Here is a 19,461-nt window from a genome sequence, read left to right on the forward strand (position 1 = left end):
CACATGTAGAATAGTATTTTTTTTTTTTGCCTGCCTTATCTACACAACAAATGGAACTTTTCTCTCACCCGTCTGAGTCCTGGTAATTGATGTTGAGTTTCTTGTTGGAGCCCAGCAACTCTGAAAAATGACAGCGAAAGGGACGGGGGGAGGGGGGAGAGGAAAGAGGGTACAGAAAAAGACAATAAGTGTTTTTGGTACAAAGTTTGTTATTTCACCTGAGCTCACCAGAAATCCTTCCAGCCTCGTGTGTGTGTGTGTGTGTGTGTTTCTTTTTCCCTTAAGTCTGCCCCCCTCCTCCTCATCGCTTCTTATCATGACAGCCCTGACAGGATGGAGAGCTTTCTTCACCCTTCCCCTCTCTCAGTGCTTCTGACTCTATCATGACAGCCAAATGATTCATAAACAAATGACTCTGCCTCACAGAAACAAAATATTCCACCTCATTTGCAATGTTAGCGTCTCACAGCTCTTTAGTATTCGAACTGACAACCATGAAAACAAGAAGGTATGCCAGGAGAAAGCATCTGCATTTCTTTCCTTCCACAGCATCACAGTCTACATCAGTCAGCATGACTGAACTGGTTTATTTCCCACTCACCTTGAAAGCGACACACTGCTATTTGTCCCATGTCTTCATTTATTCAGCTGCTAACCCCTCCGAGTGCCACCGCTCTAAGCCAACATCACAAATGAGCTGACAACTAAAACTGTTTCCTACTTTAACTCTTTGCCAAACTGTTCACGATGTCAACAAATAGTACACCAAAGATTGTATCCTCAATAAAGCTGCTCAGTGTGTGCAGTGTAAGCACTCTCATATAATTTTCTTAATCCAAGGTATCAAAAACAGATCTGTACTTGCAAAACACAAACTTCCTTTTCTTACATGCCTAATCCTCTGTTCATCGTTAGGTATTACCTAGAATCAAACGAGACTACTCGCCCAATTCTGCTTAACCCTTAAAAGCCTCATTGCTAAACATTTTAGACTTCCAAGCTTCAAATAACAAACATCTTTCTCAATCTCATTCATCTAACCCTCCTGTCTCAAACGACAGCTCTTGACTGCAACCTCTCCTCTCCCCCAGCTAAATATCCTCTGACGTCCTACAGCTGATGTCGGCTCCAAAGGCCCGACTGTTCGGCGAGACCCACACAGGAACCAGAGTGCTCTAGATACAGCGCCATTCACGGCCGCAAATTACCCCCATTGTTTTCTCCCACGGAGGTGCGGAATACCGCACAGCAGTGTGTGTTTGGACAGGACACACGGAGTGAGACGGGAAGAGGAAGAGATAGAGCTGGACAGTGGGAGTTGGGAGATATCAGTTTCCATTATAATGGAGCCAAAATTGTACAAGTTTTAGCTTGAGAGGCCTTGACCGGTGAGCGGCCAGTCGGAAACTGAAAAATCTGATTTTTTTTCTCCAATCAGTGAACACGGATTTTGATATATGAACAACCAGGTGGTGCTGACGACGCTCTTTAGTAGGGCTGGGTGATATGGCTTAAAAATAAAACTTCTGATTTTTTTTTCCTTAAAGAAAAATGACAAATGACAGAAAATATCTTTAAAAAATTACTTTCATTTCAATCAGTACTTCTTTGAGTTTACAAGTTGGGGGGGAAAACAAGAAGCTGTAAAACTCTCCATTCTCAAGCAGGATGGTAGCTCTTGAGATGGCTAACATCACTCTGTACTATGGAAACCCAATGGGTGCATTGATGAAAAGAAATACAGATTTTCCAAAAATTAAAACTTCAAAACAAAAAAAAATCTCCCAGTCCTACTCAGAATAACAAGCATTGCACTTGTTATTCTGGGAAGAAAATTCAAAGTTGGCTATTTTCAGAATCTTTAAAGTTTTTAGAAATAAACTCAAGTGAAGCTCAGGGATGTAAGAAATTATTCAATTATTCAGGCTGGAAACATAAGAGAGCAAGATTTTCTGCAGATAACAGGAAAGCATAGCAAAGGTGCTTTCTGCTCTTTTGAACAATCAACCTCTGTAAAGAAATGTACAAATAAAATGAAATAATACCCGTTGATTTTGCATTGCAAAGACAAGTGAATATGCTAGTAGAAACCTGTGGTTTCTGAACCTTTTCCACGCTGTAGTAGTTTACATCAGTTGTACATTAAAAACAAAAGTAGAACCGAATGTAACAACCTTCAAATTTATCTTGTTCCAAAAAAAATGCTCATTTGAGAGACCAGTTGCCTCATAGTTAATTTTAATTAAAGCCAAACCTGTACGAGTGAACAGACCCTAAGCAGCGCAGTGCCACTGAATAATTTAACAGAGAGAAAAACTTGCCAGCTGCTGTAATTTGTCAGATAACATTGACACTTGGGTAAGCACATCGCCATATGTCAGTGACCAACTGTTTTGTTGGGTGAACTGATGTTGCATCAGAAATGTCCACAAGTCTTTTATCCAAAGTCCAATTGAAGAATCAAGTCTTTTGCCCTAAGTCCAAGTCAGGTTTGGAGCCTCCCATAAACACATAAATAAATCTTTTATTATCAAATTCATGCCTAATAATATGTCTGCACGGCATTGAAGTACGTTAGTAATTCAAACTGAAAAGTTCGAAATTTAGCCTAATCTAACACATGGATATTTCAAATTAGTTTGGTAACATTTAATCCAACATGCAAAAACTGTTATTAGTTGCTTCAAGTTTAAAAGCTTGAAAATTGATGAAAAAGATTACAAATATTAATTAAAAATAAACATATATTCATGCTTCAAGGTAACCAGCAAAGATCTGATCAGTTAATGAATTATTATTATTCTTATTATTATCTGCTCTGTCACTATATTCTGCTATACGTAATACTTGGAGAAATTTCCACTCATCGTGTTGGCATTTCTAGAAAACTTTGTTGTTAAGTACAAAGAGTAAACATGTCCCAAGGAATGTTTAAAAATGACAAAATCAAGAGTAAAGTGCAGTATAGTCAGTAATTGAGAGGGAATCTTAAAACAGAGAGCAGAAGGAATGGTTTGCATGAACCAAAAAGGAAATGCTTTTATTTTGATAAGAGGAACATGTATTGTAATGAGACAATCAATTTAATATAATAAGATGATGGAAATCAAGAAAATATTAGGGTAAGCTAGGTTTAGAAAGTAAGAAAGTCAAAGAGCAACACAAAAATTCTTTGTCCGTCCATAGTGTAAATCAAGATGGCTTCTTTGCAAACTTCCATGACATTTTCTCATACTCACATCAATCTACGGCATTCTTTCTAAACTGTATGGCCATACAAATTGAGGGTAAGGTTACCCAATTACGAGACATTTCCAGCCCTATTAGTATGATTGTGCTGACTACAAATCATATCTGATTCTCCCGAACCATGTTCAGAACTGAAAAAGCCTTTCGGTTACGAGGTGGAACGTCATTAAGAAACAAGAGAAGTCCAGTTGCTTTCCATTTAAGCAATTAGGATAATCATGTCCTGGATGACTGAGAAGCTACACCAATGTAAAGTTGTTGCTTGGATGAATCAGTTTGGTTTTTCTTGTTTTTTTTTCCCCCCCTGATAACTTTTATGTAGGATTTATGGTTTTTTATTATTAGCATGGTAATCCTAAGTGCTTAAGTAGAAGGCAACAAAACTTTTCTCTTGTTTCTTGAAGATACTCCGCCTCTCATCTGAAAAGCTTCTTCAGTTCTGAAAATGGCTGGAAGTAACTTAAAAATTGTAGTCAGAACGATCACACTAATAGGGCCATTAAAAGTCCCTAATGGTGTAATTAGCACACATGAGTCACTGATCCTACCATCTATTCAGCTAAATGTTTGAGTCATTGTTGCCTAAGCATAAAAACATGTCCCTAACAAGGCCTTACGGGTTGTTTTGGTCATACGTCAGGGCTGCAGAGGAGGTGTTAGAAAAATAAAATCTGATGTCACCCCCTCTGTCTACACAAACTTTCCTCAACAGGAGCGAATCAGAAGCAAAAAACACTTCAATGATGTGGGAGGACTTGATTTTCCTGAAAAATCTGATCCATTTTTATAATTCTGGACTCTGTCAACAAGCGTTTTCAAAACACTAGGCTACAGTAAGACAGAAAACAGCAGATCAACTCTGGTGAATTTGACCATAAAATTCATAATAAAGGCATTTCCTACTTTTACATGCCAATCTTGTAGCAGTTGTGCTCTTTATCTCATTTGTATCAATCTAAATGTAGATGGGCAACGGTCTGAAACACGGTTTACTTGAAGTCTGAAATGCACCAACAAATGTAATGAATCTCAAATGTCCTTAAAACAAGTTGGGCAAAATTGGGCAAAATTATTCAGTTATGTTGTTTTCTTTAAAATATGTGCTTTTATGTAGGACATTGTGCTAAATTTATAATGATAGCAGCAACAAAATACATTAAAGACACATCTATTTAATGTGTCTTAACTGATAAATATGGATTCCACCGCTTTTAATAAAATTTGTTTCCAAAGTAGTTTTACTATTTAACTTAAACTGCTTTGAAAGTCATAATCTTAGTTTTTATTATTTGTTGTTTTCCTCAAGCAATGCCATTCTCCCATACAGCCAGATATTAAATTTTACTGTCCATAAAAGAGAAGGAAGCCTGGCCAAGTTATAAAATTAAGACCAACGCTGTGATAAAACACAAAAATGTGAATAAAATCTATGGGAAGGAAAACAAGGATTACATCATCAGAAGTAAATACTTAAAAATGCAAGTCTTGTTGTGCTAAAACAGTGGAGGAAGAATAAATCAGACAACATGCTGTATGAGAAGAATATTAGAATGTGGAGAAATTAGAGGATTTCTGACTGAGCTCCCACTGAAGTCATGATCCAATATTCTGTTCTGTCCTCCTTTTTTGGTTTATTGATGCTCCTATTCAGCTCAGAGAAGTCGGCAAACAAAAATTAGTCAGATTCTCCTTGCAGCTGTGCTTTCTGAGTGTCTTATGAAACCATCAATAAAACACACGAAAGAAATCATTTCTTTCTCTCAACAGTATTGAGGCTGCTAATTCATGTTTTACAATCTCCTAACATTTACAGCTACATAACTCTAACTATTCCACAATTTGCTTCACTATTTACATGGGCGTCAGAGGATTAAGATTCTTAGCTTAGTGGTTCGGAAATCAACTCCTGCCGAGATCCCAAGTGCTATGCATGCAATCCAGCAGGAGATGCAGATATCGATGTGTAAAGAATGGGCGCAGTCATGCTTTGCGTTTGCATTGGTCGTTCTGCAGCGGCCCCAGAGAAGCTCGGCAGCTTTTGTTGAGCGCATGGTTGTGGTGACTCATGTTCCTGAAAACAAGAGCTTGAAGGCACAAGAAGGCACATTGATCAAGAGGCAGATATGGATGGGGCTGGGCGTTGGGCGCCACGCCAAAGCGGGGTCTGAACTGTCTCAGAAGCATGGAAAGAACAGGGCCTTTCAGGAACTCTAGTTCCAACATGAGCCTCGCATTCCTCGCATAGCATGCCCACCATGCTATCCTACATGTTCCATGGCTCCATGTTCTTCCTTCTGCCCCACAGAGGGAGGGAGAACCTCCTCCTTACGTCGGCTGCAGATAAATTAGCAGCACCCTGGAGGGTTGGAACAGTAAATCATAGGTATTGTGATTTATGTATATAGATTTGGGGTTTTTTTGAGACAGGGAAATTATGAGGTTTGCTTTTCTGTAGAAGCCCACCATCCATGGAAGGTTAAATTATTCAACACTTGGAGCTTTAGTTGTCAGCGTGGAGTCCTTCCATTGTTCTTTCTGTTCACAACGATAAGCAAAGCGAAAGAAAACAGCCTCATTAGAACCTTTCTGAAAGGGGTTTAAGCTTGGCAGACAGGAGAGAGGGAGGCTTTGATGTTGAGAAGAAGAGTAAATATGAACTGAGTAAAAGAGGAGGAGACGTCATAGAGAGAGAAACATGAATCCATCCCTCCGTTCAGGTGACATGAGTGAACAGGGTTTGTTTTCTTTTTTCTTTTTTTTTTGGGGCACATCAGACTACAAACAGGAGAACAGAGCAAAATGAAAACATGCTTCGAGATGAGACAAGCTTTCAGAAGGCTATGAAGCTCTTCAGCATATAGGAACATCAGTATGGCAAAGTCAATAAAAAAAACCAACAGACAACAAAGAAAACTTGGTTTGCTTGTCTTTTTGTCTCATTCAACAGGCCTTGCAGCTGGCTGGGGGCTTTTGTTGCTTTGGGTTGCGTGGCTGTTCTGAAACGCTTTTGAACATGATCTAAAAAAAAAAAGAAAGAAAAAACTAAGAATGCTTAAAAATAACTAAAAACACTGGAGAGTAGTGTGTAAAGTCAAGATTTCTACACACTATGCTTGAATGACAGGGGATTAGATTTTAGCCATAAGCTATGAATTTCCTTTTTATTCCATTTAAAGGTTTCATAAATTGCAATGAAGGATCACATCAACTCTAAATGGTCTACAATCATGCGCTTAGTTCTCATCAAGTAGGTGTACCGTTGCCACAACTGGCATCGTGGAGGACCGCTGCTCGCAAATCCCAAGTCAAGGATATACCTCTACTGCCATCACCACAGTATTAAACCACTAGGCTCATACTGTGGACATTTTATCCACGGTCAAAACCTTTTGTGATGTATCACCCTGTATTATAATAAGTGACAATCACTAAGGGGAGACCATGAAGATCTTCACACATCCCAAAATCTCTCACCAAGACCCTGAAAAGACATTTCAGGCAAGGGATTATTTGACTATGAAGTCACCTGTACCCTTCCTTTGTAGTAAAAAATGAATTACCCCATTGCAAATCTTAACTTTAGAGTGCGATTGGGAATTAATTGTCGGCATATTCATGTAAGAGAAAGTGTAGCTGCTGCTTTTGATTCCAAATTGTAGGCTTTTGAGAATGAACGTCATGAAGAAATGTGAAACAAGTACAATATCTCCGTATCCCAAAACTGCCAACTGTCATTAACTTAAGCAAAAGTTTTATAGATTGTTTTTTCCTTAACCACTATTACAAATATACCTTTCCTTTCAATAGGAAATGCAAACCGACTTCCACTCATACCAGCTTCCAATGAACAAACACCAACAAAAAAAGTGCACTTGCTGTTGAAGGTTGGGTCAAACCCCCACAAAGCAATGAGAAAAAAGGTAAACAGCAAGACCACAACTGCCTGGGGAAGGACCTAAATACATAGGAGTGAGAAAAGAGGTAATTACAGGTCATCATCCATCTCTGGCAATAAAAGCTTTGTGGTTAGGTAGGGGCCTCATCAAGGGAAACACTTATCTGAGGAACACATCTATCTTGCTGCACTGATTACTGAGAGTGTAAACACAGTCCCTCAAACCAAACCACTGAGGCAGAGCGTGGGCTTGAATTTACTCCAGTTGTCCCAAAGCACTTCTAAATAGTTTGAAAAAGAAAAAAAAAACTGCGTCGACTTGTTACTGGATGCAAAAAAAAAAAAAGACAAAAACAGAAAACACATGTAAATCACAAAGAGCTAAGAAAGAGTTTTCCACTCCTTGATGTTGCAGGTAATTGACTTCAAAGTCTCTGGTAACATGCAGCGCTAATGGCTAATGTTCTGGGCAGGTGATCTCCAAATCCCTTTAGGAGGGTGTCCAAGAGTTTAAAACAATGTGATTACATGGTGAGATGGAGAGTCTCACCAAGAAGTCATCAGCCAGGTCTTAGCATGCATCAGCTTGGCCTGCAGTTATGACCGTTTCCTCCCTAAAATAGACCTAAGAGTAAAACAATGACAGTAGGGTGGAAACAATGCAATAATTGTTCTGCAGTACTTTGCCAAAGTCTTTAGTCCATTGTTTCTTTTCTTTAAGAAACTTTTCAAAAAGTTTAGTATTTACTTTGGCTGCTTTTTAACTCTAATCCAGTCCAGTTCTTCCACCTGGTGAATCTGACAACTATATTATTTGCACCCTTCACCATAATGCAACAAGTTCCAAAGGAGAGCCTTTTACAGAAACTTTTTCTGAGTTATGAGCTTATTCTTGTAAATGGTTGTGTAAATTTTACAAAATAATTTACTTTTTTTTTTTGAATATGTGTAAATTTGTGTATGCTGGTAGAGGCAAACCCGAAAAGATTATTGTAATCATAATTCAATTGAAAGTTCTAGATCCTAATGGCATGAATACAAACGTCCGTCACACTTTTCAATTTTTTATTTGTAAAAGATTTTGTGACATATCTCTTTTTTTTCACTGCACAATTGTGCATTACTTTTAGTTGGACTCTGTATGTAATAGTCACATAAAACTCCAATAAAATGCATTGAAACAAAATGTGAAAAAGTTCAAGGAGCTTTTCATCTCTAACACTTAAGAGTTCGTTGCATGCTGCGGAGGCCTTTTCTGTACTGTGTTTGCAAAGACAAATATCCCCTCAAGTCATTGCAATTTAAGAAGTTATTTTAAGTGGAAGTCATTTGTGGTTTCTTAGCAGTTGATTTTGCTGCGAGATATAAAAAAAAAACTAAGAAAGTGTTGTATTCAGACACTATGCAGGAAACTTAACTGATGGGAGTTTTATTGTTTCCTAAAGCTACAAAGTTAAACTCCAAGGACTTGTACATATATTTCCATATATATCGCCCCTTCATTAATTGGACCAGCACCGCATTGTGTAAACAAGGCAATATGTTCTTAAGAACCCCCTCTTCAAAGTCCATACATTTCCAGGTTGCCACATCGAATAACTTACTGCATTGTTAAAAACATAGAGACTAATCTCCCATGGTGAAGCTGGCAACTAGGTCAGACGCATTCAATATAAGCTGAAAATGAGCCAATGGGGAAATTAAACAGATCATCTGCTGCCTTTGTGAAGGCATGTGTGTGTGCGAACCAGGCTTGCTACATCTGTTTATTTACCCTGAAAAAGAGGCGCATTAAAATGGGCATAAACACACCTGCAGGTCTTGTCTTACATAACACATCTCAACTCTGCACCTTTGGGACTGAACATTTTACATACCATTCAAATCATCTGTTTACTCTGCTTTACCCAATGCACTGTGCAGCCCCTCCTTTATTTCTGCATGCTCTTCCAACAATTAGGAGACCTCAGGCTCAGTGCAGAACTGTTTTTGCGCTTTAAAAACACTGGCTTTGAAGGAGATGGTTTGCTGGGTATATCCACTCACCAACATTTATCAGATTTAGGATAATGCAAGCCACTATATCCAATGCAATAGCATTTCTTAAACAGTCAAATAAATGCAAGTAAATGCTATTTTGAATCTGTGACAAATACCTATTAGATCTTATAATGAGGAAAATATAGCTTTTAGCAAAAACTAAGGCAGATTGGAGGAGTAGTGTGTTAAAAAGCAATAAAATATTTATAAGCTATCTACTGTAGATCATAAGCAGCCCACTGATATTGTAGAAACAAAGCTACTACTCAAACACTGCGTCCTCAACCTAACCACACAGAAGCTTTGTATGTGCTGCTGGAGATTCACTCACCTCAGGATTCTGGATACTTAAAACCAGAGAGCAAAACTGAATACATAAGCTGCTTTCTGATTATTTCAGCATATAGAAATGTGGCCACATAGAGGCACTCATGAAGCACTGAAAATAAAAATGTGGGATTGTCACTTCAATCTTAAATATTAAAACAAACATTGAGATGATGATGTCATAGCAAAAGTAACATAAGCCCATTTTGCAAAACACTTCCAAGCAAGGAAGCCACAGCCCCGCATCATCTGACTTGCGTAGGAACAAGGCAGTTTTGTGAGTTGGAAAAAAGCGATATAGTGATGACCAGTGTTGTATAGTAACGAAGTAAAAATACTTCACTACTTTACTTAAGTATATTTTGGAGTACTTCATACTTTCCTGGAGTATGAAAATTTTTGATGACTTTCACTTTTACTTCACTATATTTCCGAACTTAATTGCGTACTTTTACTCCGATACATTTTCAATGTGTGGTTTAGTTACTCGTTACAAAAAAGCGAGAGAGAGAAACGCAAGTGTTTTGACCCCACCTACTGATTAGCAAGTAGCAAGTAGGCTACCGAACAAAGTCCGTAGCCTGCTTGCCTGGGCTTGTTCATCACCACCAATAGGATACTTCTTCTTCTTCTTCTTTTCTATTATGGCGGATCACAAGCAACTTTAAGGTGCATACCGCCACCTACTGTACATGAGTGTGTAGAAGCATTACTTCATATCTATTAAATTCTACTTTTTAATTTTGTATTCTTAAGATAAATAAACAATGCTTTCCTTAATTTGTGAATATCTGTTATGTTTCCTTCATTTCCTAATATACCTTTAAGATTCCATTCATGCCCCATATTTCTAACTATTCTCTTTAATTCTTCCCTTTCGAGTTCATTTGACTTACAGTTCATCAATATGTGTTCTACATTTTCTTTCTCTCCACATCTCTCACATTTATCATTATTTTTCCTCCCTATTTTATAAAGCATGTCATTTAAGTAGGTATGACCTACTCTTAATCTACTAATTATTATTTCTTCTCTTCTGTTTCGTTCATTAATGCTTCGAATTCAAACTGACTTTTGTACTTCATATAATCTTCTTCCTTTCTTATCTTCATTCCACATTTTTTGCCATTTCTTGATTTCTTTACTTTTAATTAGGATACACCTGTTTCGCTTCTCCCATTAAACACAAAGCAAGTCTCGCAATCAGTAGCAGTCACATGGAAATTCTATCTTACAAAAACTCCCCGTCCAACTTGAAGAAACACATCGAGGTAACTTCTTATGAAATGGTTATAATCCTCCTGTTTCAGTAACTATAGCTTGGTCACTAGGCACTACTGTATTGTGAAATCTTGACCATAAATGAACTTTGTTTGGCATTGTTTCAGTTCCACACGTGGTGTATTTAGCTTAGGCCTAATGTTGACTGTAGCAGGCTACCTAGACTCCTCTGTTCAAGGGGGGACAGAAGCCATAGCGATAGCAATTTAGACTAAATTTAACGAATATAGGAAAGGCATGCAAGTTCAAAACCAGGTTTACAGATGCCAATAAGCTGCATTTCCCTCCCAATTCTTTTTTTCTTTTGCATAATGACCAGTTGTGTGCACCACCTACTGACTGTAGTATTGACTGATTCACTGATTTGTGAAGTAGAGTAATCGTAACAGCTCTTTTTCTTCATGTTGGCCGCATTTTCTGTACTATTTATTTTTCTCATTTTCAGCACTGACCTTACTTGAAGGGAAAACTTAAGGCTTACAAAAACTTTGTATTTTCTGTCCTGGAGGGTATACTAAGAAGCTGGTTCAGTTGTAAAGCAGGTTAAGTTAACCTTGTGCTATAGGTAAAGCACCTAATTTTCTTAACTAAATGATGCCTGCAGGTATATCTATTAGCAGGTTTAATTTTGCCTGCACTTGGTTGGGTACATTATTTTAAGTGTATTTGACAAGTTTACCAAAATATAAAAAATGTCATTCAAACTGCATTTGCTTTGTTTTACTTTTTACTTGTACTTTTCATTACATTACTTGAGTACATCCATTTTTACAGTAATTTCCATACTTAAGTACAAGAAGTTTCAAATACTTTAAGACTTTTACTCAAGTAACATTTCAGTCAGTGACTTCGACTTTTACCAAAGTCATATTTTGGAGAGGTACTTGTACTTTTACTTGACTCTGAGATTTCAGTACTTTATACAACACTGGTGATGACATATGGTTTTGGTGGATAGCCAGCGGCAGGATTTCAAAATTTACACAAGACTCAAAAATACTTTCCAACAAAAAGAGTATGACAGCTGTGTGTGATTCTATGATTCATATAGAAACTTGATTTAGTTGTTTATAAAATTCAGGATTTCTTTAAGGACGAAGAGTGTGAACTTGTGCTGGTGGTCGGTAAAAGTTCCATATTCACATGAATGTTAATTAGCCAGAGTAGGACACAAACCAAAGCAGCCCATGTCTAATCAATGGTTATTTATTAGACCATAGCAGCATAATTGGAAAAGGCCTCAAGGCTTTGGCACTTGCTTTCAAATTAGAACGTGTGAACAGTTGGTTGAAGCAAATGCTTTCAATTGGTTTTAAAGCTTCTTTAGGGATCAACTCACACTGCCAAATTAGACAGCCACAGAACGTCCAACAAATGACTGAGGTGACTGTTTTCACCTCAGTCATTGATTAAAAGAAAAGCAACCAAAAACATTAAGCAGCTATTACTGAGATGGACTTTTGGCATTGTAAAAAATATGTTTATAAGATAAAGTGACTATGGCAAAACCATAGCATTCAGCAGATACTAAAGACAACTTTGCATCTCCGAAGTCGCAGTGGTAATGAGGCAGAATAAGTAGTGCAACAAATACACTGAGGAAGCAGGTAAACTCTTCATGAACCTGACTTGTATTTTCCTCTTATTGCACCCTGTAGATAGAGATTGGCTGTGTGCCTGCTTCTAACACTTAAATGAAAGGAAAGAAAAGGAAATAGGAGTTGTCTTTTATCTGTTGCTGTTCACAGATAGTTGCATATGCCTGAGTGAAAATGTTTTCTGAGTCCAAATTCCTGCTTTGACCAATCACATTTTTCTTTCAAAGTACCATAACCTGCTGATCACCAGTCAGAGAAATGCCACATATCAAATAGTCAAACATCATCTCATAAAATGCCTTATTGTTTGCATAAATTTATGTGTCTACAATGATATTAGTGTCCTGGATGAACATGAGAAATTCTGACACCATGGTATAATTTTAACATAAAATATAATTTAATCATTTGCATAACCCACATACTGTACAAGATTCATAAGATTCTCACAACAACCGAGAGAAGCCCATTAAATAAATTTCACTTGTTCCTGTCATATTTGAAATTCATTCGTAACGAGTACGCTGTTATTCCGACACTTCTCATTACAGTGTTACGACGGCACAAAGCAAAGCAAGAAAAGAAAACAATTGTAGAATAGCAAAACAGGATTTTCTATTGCTGATTACTATTAACCCTCCCAGAGACTGAGACGGCTCAATTCCCAGATGGTAGACATCCCCTCCGCCCCCTGCAACCAGAACATGTTCCGCCCCAAGTACACACACACACGAGACAAAAAACTTTTTGTAAGACAATTATATTGGCTTTGTTGCAAAAGCAACCCCACAGAGAGTCTGACGTCTTTGCGCTAGCGACATCAGAGGACGTACATAAAAACTCTGACAGGTTTTTTTTGACTAACAACAGAGCAAACACTATTTTCCAACCCCTGCCTGATTGGCAACTTTTTTTCTTTTTTTTTTTAGTTTCAAAAGAAAAGAGAAGAACCACAAGAAGACAAGTTTCAGACTGAGCTATGTGCAGCCTAAGGGCAGCAATGAGTGGTTGGTAATGCTAAATTAAATTATGCTTTCGACTGAAAACCTACACACACACACACGCCCACACCCGCCCACACACACACACCAATCCTCTGACACACAAGGTAATTCCTTTGGTAAATTCCCGAGCAATCCTAGACAGGCTACCCCATCTGTCAGGGAAGGTAAAGGTTCAGGTTCAGGATTGGCAGGTGTGTGGCGTGTGTGGGGGTGTGTGAGTGAGTGTGATACAAAGCAAGAGCAGGTAAAACCAAAGCCTTTCACAGACTGCATGCTTGCTAGCCAGTCAATACTGTTTATCCAAGTTAGCTGGTTAGCTAATGGGCGAACTACACCACCCCTGTACTCCACATGAAATGGAAGGAAGGGGTGAATAAACAACGAAATTATACGTGTGCCAGTGACAACAACTCTATTTCATGTTTCAATGCAACCATACCTACCATGCCTCTTCTTAGGTGTTCTTAAGAGGAACAGACTTCTAATCTGACATTAGGACAGATGGGTAGTTCCTAATTCAAAGCAGGAGACTAAAGGGCGGGGGGTGGGGTTGCAAGAGGCAGGAGAAAGAACCTGGGTGTGTCTTGGTTACTACTAATTGGATGCAGGGGTAAGCGGCTAAACTAGCACTGTGCAAAGTGAAAAATGACACCAACACTTTTGAAGCGCATATATCCACTCATAAATCATGGGTGACATGCATGCATTACATTTCTGCTCAACTGACGCAAGAGCTTAAGGTTGTAAAGAAAACAAAATAACATTCAAGATGCACCACAGGGAAGCTTCCAGCTAAACAGCAAACATTTTAGACTGAAAATCCAGGGTCTGAACAGATGCTCCTCTGTGGCCATGCTTCCGAGTCGCTGGGACCATAATGATGGGGACAAATTTTATTCATCCTAGTTTTGTTATTTTCAACTAATTGAGTCTTCATGAGATATAAAAAATTGGATCTTCACATTTTCGTAATCCCTTTTTCTGATGTTGTCCTTGTCCATTCAAAAGAGACCAAGACGAAAAAAGAGCAAGGAAAGCTTTTCAAAGTAAGCAATTTCTCACCAGAAGGTCAACACAATGTTTGGGCCTTTGCGGATCCTGGGGTTAAATAGAAATAAATGTGTGTAACCGTAATCGACTCAAGCTAGTCTACTGACTATCAGTCTTCTTTTTTTGTTTATTGTGTGTTTTAGCACCACCTTTTGAACGGCAGATTTATGTTTGGTGCAGACGTACAAAATCACTGCCATCAGAAAAAATATGGGCTCCACATGGTTGTCTGTAGGAGTTTACGGACCATCGTGGGCACAAATAACACCATCTGTCAACCAAGCTCCATTTCTGAGTCGACCGAAGAGTATGAATGCAGTCCAACACCTCTGTAGCTTGTGACGCTTGAATCAACAGCACACATTTATTAGCAACTCAAGAAATAGGTGCCAAACAAAGGAATGCCTGCAACAAAAACTGGAAAATAGCGCTTTGCAAATATACTGATCATTCCCTAACTTTCTCCGAGGCCGTCCTGAGGATGGTGAGGGAGCATGAAAAAAACAGCGGTGACACCAATCATTGGCAGAGAACCCTCACACTCTCTCCATGAATCTTTTAAACTGCTGCCATCAGCGCTACACAGCGCTACAACATCAAAAGCTGAATTGAGGTTAACGTTGCGTTACATTACTGCACATGGTTTGTGTGTCTTTCTGCTTGTGGATTCTATTATATATGCATTGAATGTTTTCACACCATTTTAAATCCCTGAGAAAGTTGTTTACCAGGTGTAGAGAGTAGTTGCTGCTAGCCAGCTTCGAGAAGGCCTCCAAATGACAATTAGCCAAGGTGGTGCTGTAAGTGGAGTTTATCATCTTTATCTGGCACAAAGCTGGCTCATATGAATAGGTAGAGTGGAATACAGCTGTCAAAAAAGTAGCACACTTTGTGTAAATAATGAGGCAAAAGTTAAGAAAACAGTAGTATTCCTTTGTACATGTTAAGCTATAAGATTTTGTTAAACCATAACCACTCCCCTCGACCTTTTACCTCTGCAGTTTTAATGTCTCGCCTCTGATTCACAATCAGAGATCATTACTGGAAGAGCTGACCTGTAATCATTTGCAATTGGAGGCAAGACGTCCTTCAGTCTTTTGCCTCAGGACACTTTAGGAAAGAGAGAGAGAAGGAGGTGTGGTTTAAATATCCTCCCATGTAGGCAACCCAGTCTCAACCTGAATTAAAACTCCCCTGAGGGTGCGATGGAGTATGTCAATGTTTTAAGTTGCTATTAAAAAGGGTCCAAGATTAGTTAGCCTCTGTTAAATTCCTGGTCTGACTCTTGCGCTGCTTGGTTAGTAGGTTAAGTTAAAACAAGTTTTCAGATGTTGGATTTCTGGACATTTTTGGAGATTATTAGAGTAAAATCAAAGTGATTCTATAATCTGAACACCATTTTAACCATTTTTTTCCCCCCAAAAACCATGTCAGTTCCATGTTAAATATTCTTGTTTGGTAAAGTACTCCATTCCCCAGTCGCATCTTTGGATAGACGGTCGACTCACGGTAGATGAAAAAAGTAATCCAAATCCACTAACAAAAACTACAAAATAATGACTCCAACATAAACTGCAAACATTTCTTAATGAATAACGAAATGTCATCAGCTGGTGTGTCCAGTTAATATCAAAAGGATGCCCATATCATTCAATAGATCACAACACTGTAGTCAAATGGGATGCTTTGAACAGCTGAAATGCCGAAAGGCTTTATATTCGGCATGACAGAAGAAAGGGCTGGGTCATCTGCCTGTCCAAACAAAAACACATTGCAATCATGGAAATGTTTGGAAAAAAAAAGAAGAAAAAAACATTCATCTTCAATAGCCCCCATTCATGGAGGGTTGCACAACAGCCAGAACTCCACTCCCTCTCTGCAGAGGGCAGGCTCTTTGGTTTTACTCACTTTAAGCAGAAGAGTGAGAAGCGCTGGACAACAGGTGTCATCTCCTGCAGGAGACTTCAGGAGTCTATCAGTCTATAGCAAAAATGATTTGATGTCAGGATTAATTGCCATAAAATGGCAACCTTGGTTGCAGCAGGATTAAGTCTTTAAAAACTAGGGGTGTTACGATATGTCCAGCTCATGAGAATCACGAGAAGGGGTATTAGCAATTTCCAGATTTCCAAATCAAAATCCTTGTTTTCTGTTTCAATAAACAGAGCAAATGTTTCATGGATTAGAAACTTCAGTATAAAAAATATGCAGTCAGCTTAGAATCCAATTCAAGTTGGAGCACTGTTTAAAATTGAATAAGGTTTGATAAAAAATAATGGTTGTTAAAGCAACCATTTTCTTGCTTTAACAACAAGAATGGGGGCGTGCTGTGGTGACGCAGGGGGTTAGCACGCCCCACATTTGGAGGCCTTAGACCCGCGGACGTCGCGGGTTCGACTCCTGGTCCCGACGACCTTTGCTGCATGTCCTCCTTCAAAAATGGCGCCGGCTCAGCTGGCTGCCTGCAGACGCAGCTCCTGTCGTGTGCTGTAACTGCGAAATAATTTCCCTGCTGGGATGAATAAAGTCATTCTAAAAAAGTAAAAATCACCTAAAAACCAAACTCTTGGCAATGTCATATTTTTACATTGTGGGTGTTTATACACATATTTTTTTATTCTTTGAAGAACCTTGAAGGATTATATCAAATTTGAATGCCGTATCTGCATGCACAATGTCAAAAAAGCATGTTACGTTCTATTTTAAGAACTGGAACCTGTCTATTTGTTTTAAAATTCAAACACACTAAACTCCGAAACCAATAAAAGCATGTACTAACGTTTCACTGTGACTATACACAAACTGTGCTTGCATATGCTAAGCAAAAAGAGGCAGTAAGTCCACTTGTATTGACTGAGCCCTAACCTGATGTCAGCAGATGGCTGATTGAAAAAGAAACCTCCCGTCTCAGCTGCCTGTGCATCAAGTCACCCTCAGTGGTGAAGGTAATCCCCTTCTGGCAGCTCCCAGTCAGCTTTACAGTGAGGTCTATGCAACCAACAGGAGCTCAGAGCACATATAGCTTGTCATTTAAAGCCCTTTGTTGGATGTAGCGTACAAAAAATGACTCCGTTTTGTATCCTACATTCTCATGCCTGTTTAGTTGTCAAAGACTTAAGAGTTTGGCTAAATTCGCTACATCTAGAAAAACTGTGGTTTAATATTTTATCATTTCTTTGTTTCACTGAAGATCACATAGTGCAGTAGCTCCCAAATCTTTCCAACAAGTACGATCCAAGTAAACACCAAGTTTTCAAAGTACCACCATCTTTTCCAAAACAACAATGCAGCAAGACCTGGACTTTTTCAGTCATTGTTATGCCATAAAAACTAAGAGGAGAAAATAATAAAAACTACTTCCCATAAATTCCCAGTGAATTTAGTTGAATGATGCAGTTTAATTATTTGTAATATTTTTTTACTTAAAAGGTTAAATTTCCTGGTTTGAAGTGCAAAAATGATCATAAAGTTCTCTGGGAGTTAGGCAGCCCACAATCCAACATGAAACTTGTGATAGCTCCAATAAAAAGTTTATTTGCACTTCTGAATATTTGTATCTCCAATCTTTTGAACATGAAGTATTACATAGCACATTTTAGTGAACATGTTGCTTATAAAAAAGACTAAAAGTGCAAAATGCAAAGAAACACACTGTGATCAGCTTTTATTGTTAATGGTAGCTGGTCACAGAGCAAACCAACTCACATTGGTTTTTCTTGTACAATTAATGTGTCTGGCTTTATCTGCTTATTAGTTTTACTTAAGTTTATTTATTCACACTTATTTTACAAATAATAATGCCATTTTGTCTACATTTCACTAGCAGCATCACAAGTAACATCAGGGGTGCACCTAACACAGTACCAAGAACTACTGATCTACTGCCTGCTCATCATTCCTTAGCCATCAGTAAGCCCCTCTACCCAAAAACATTTAGAGCATGAGCATATGCTTCTCTCTTCTTATGCACCCTACACCCTGCCTAAGGTTTTGGGAATGTTGGGTCTGCCTAACAGCTCCATAAAAACTAAAAACTACCTGACCTCCCCAAAGGATTTGCACTAATTGACACGCTTTTGCCATCAGACTCACAATAAAATTTACAATAAGGTCACCGAAATGCTCTTTCAAATGAGCAAGCAGTTGCCATTTTTTTATTAGGTTGTTGTTTTAATTACTGCACTTGACCTCTTTTTTTTTTTTTTACTTTGGTAATGAGGCAAATAAAAGTGGGGAAAAAAACAACAGGAAAACAATGGAGGGGTAGCTTACAACAGGTGTCCACATGAGGAGTTTTGATGTCAATCTAAGCAATATTTATGAACCAATTAAGTGGGACCCGACATCATAACTAATAAAGGTAACATTCTCAGTTAGCAACAATCTTGTCACACCCATCACAAGTCCCAGTATGGTAAATGGCAAATGGCCTGTAATTCTATAGCGATTATTAACCCCAAAATGCTTCTGTTATTCCCCCTTTTGAGCACAATTTCAAACGCTGATGGTGGTAAACTAGCACATTGTAGCTAGCTGCCCTGAGGCTGTCTGACAGAAGTGAGGCTACCATGAACCGGCGCCACCGGGCCCTCTGACCACCTCCAGCAGGGAAGCTGCCGGCTGAAATCTCTTGCTCAAGGACACATCTATGACAGACCGGCGGTTCAAGCCGAACATCCACCAGTTGCAGGATGAACTCCTACCATGGTCACCCTTAAAAATAGCATTTATGGGATTCTGTTGGACTTGTCAGGCAAAATTAGGTTACCAGAGTAAAACAAAGTTCACTGAACAATATTAGGATGACGTTTAAACTACTAAGCAGCAGCTAACCATGGCACTCATGGTATAACTTTATTTTTGGAATGGGTGTTTCTGCAGCCTTTCAAAGGAGGTCATCACCACAAGCCAGTCAATCCTTACTCATCGACAGGGTTCTGTAAATAGGAGAGAGCGAGGGTCACTGGCGAATCCCTCACTGGCAGCTGCAGCATCTGATCTGCTGCTGTTGTTGGAC

General features: G+C 38.7%; 1 protein-coding gene across 8 annotated transcripts in view; it reads right to left on the minus strand.

Annotated features, from left to right (window-relative positions):
* LOC116726618 (CASK interacting protein 2) overlaps positions 1-19,461 on the minus strand; it is a 53,824-nt gene that overhangs the window by 29,406 nt on the left and 4,957 nt on the right. For 6 of the 8 annotated variants that reach the window (XM_032573406.1, XM_032573404.1, XM_032573403.1 and 3 more), the window contains exon 3: positions 69-120. The exons of 1 other annotated variant lie outside the window; for it this stretch is intronic. In XM_032573406.1, coding sequence (XP_032429297.1) covers positions 69-120 — 52 coding nt within the window. Of the gene's footprint in view, positions 1-68; positions 121-601; positions 1,309-19,461 lie in introns of those variants that run through there. One more of the 8 variants, XM_032573405.1, reaches the window with a different exon arrangement.

The sequence above is a fragment of the Xiphophorus hellerii genome, chromosome 10, assembly GCF_003331165.1.
Source record: "Xiphophorus hellerii strain 12219 chromosome 10, Xiphophorus_hellerii-4.1, whole genome shotgun sequence".
Lineage (NCBI taxonomy): Eukaryota > Metazoa > Chordata > Actinopteri > Cyprinodontiformes > Poeciliidae > Xiphophorus > Xiphophorus hellerii.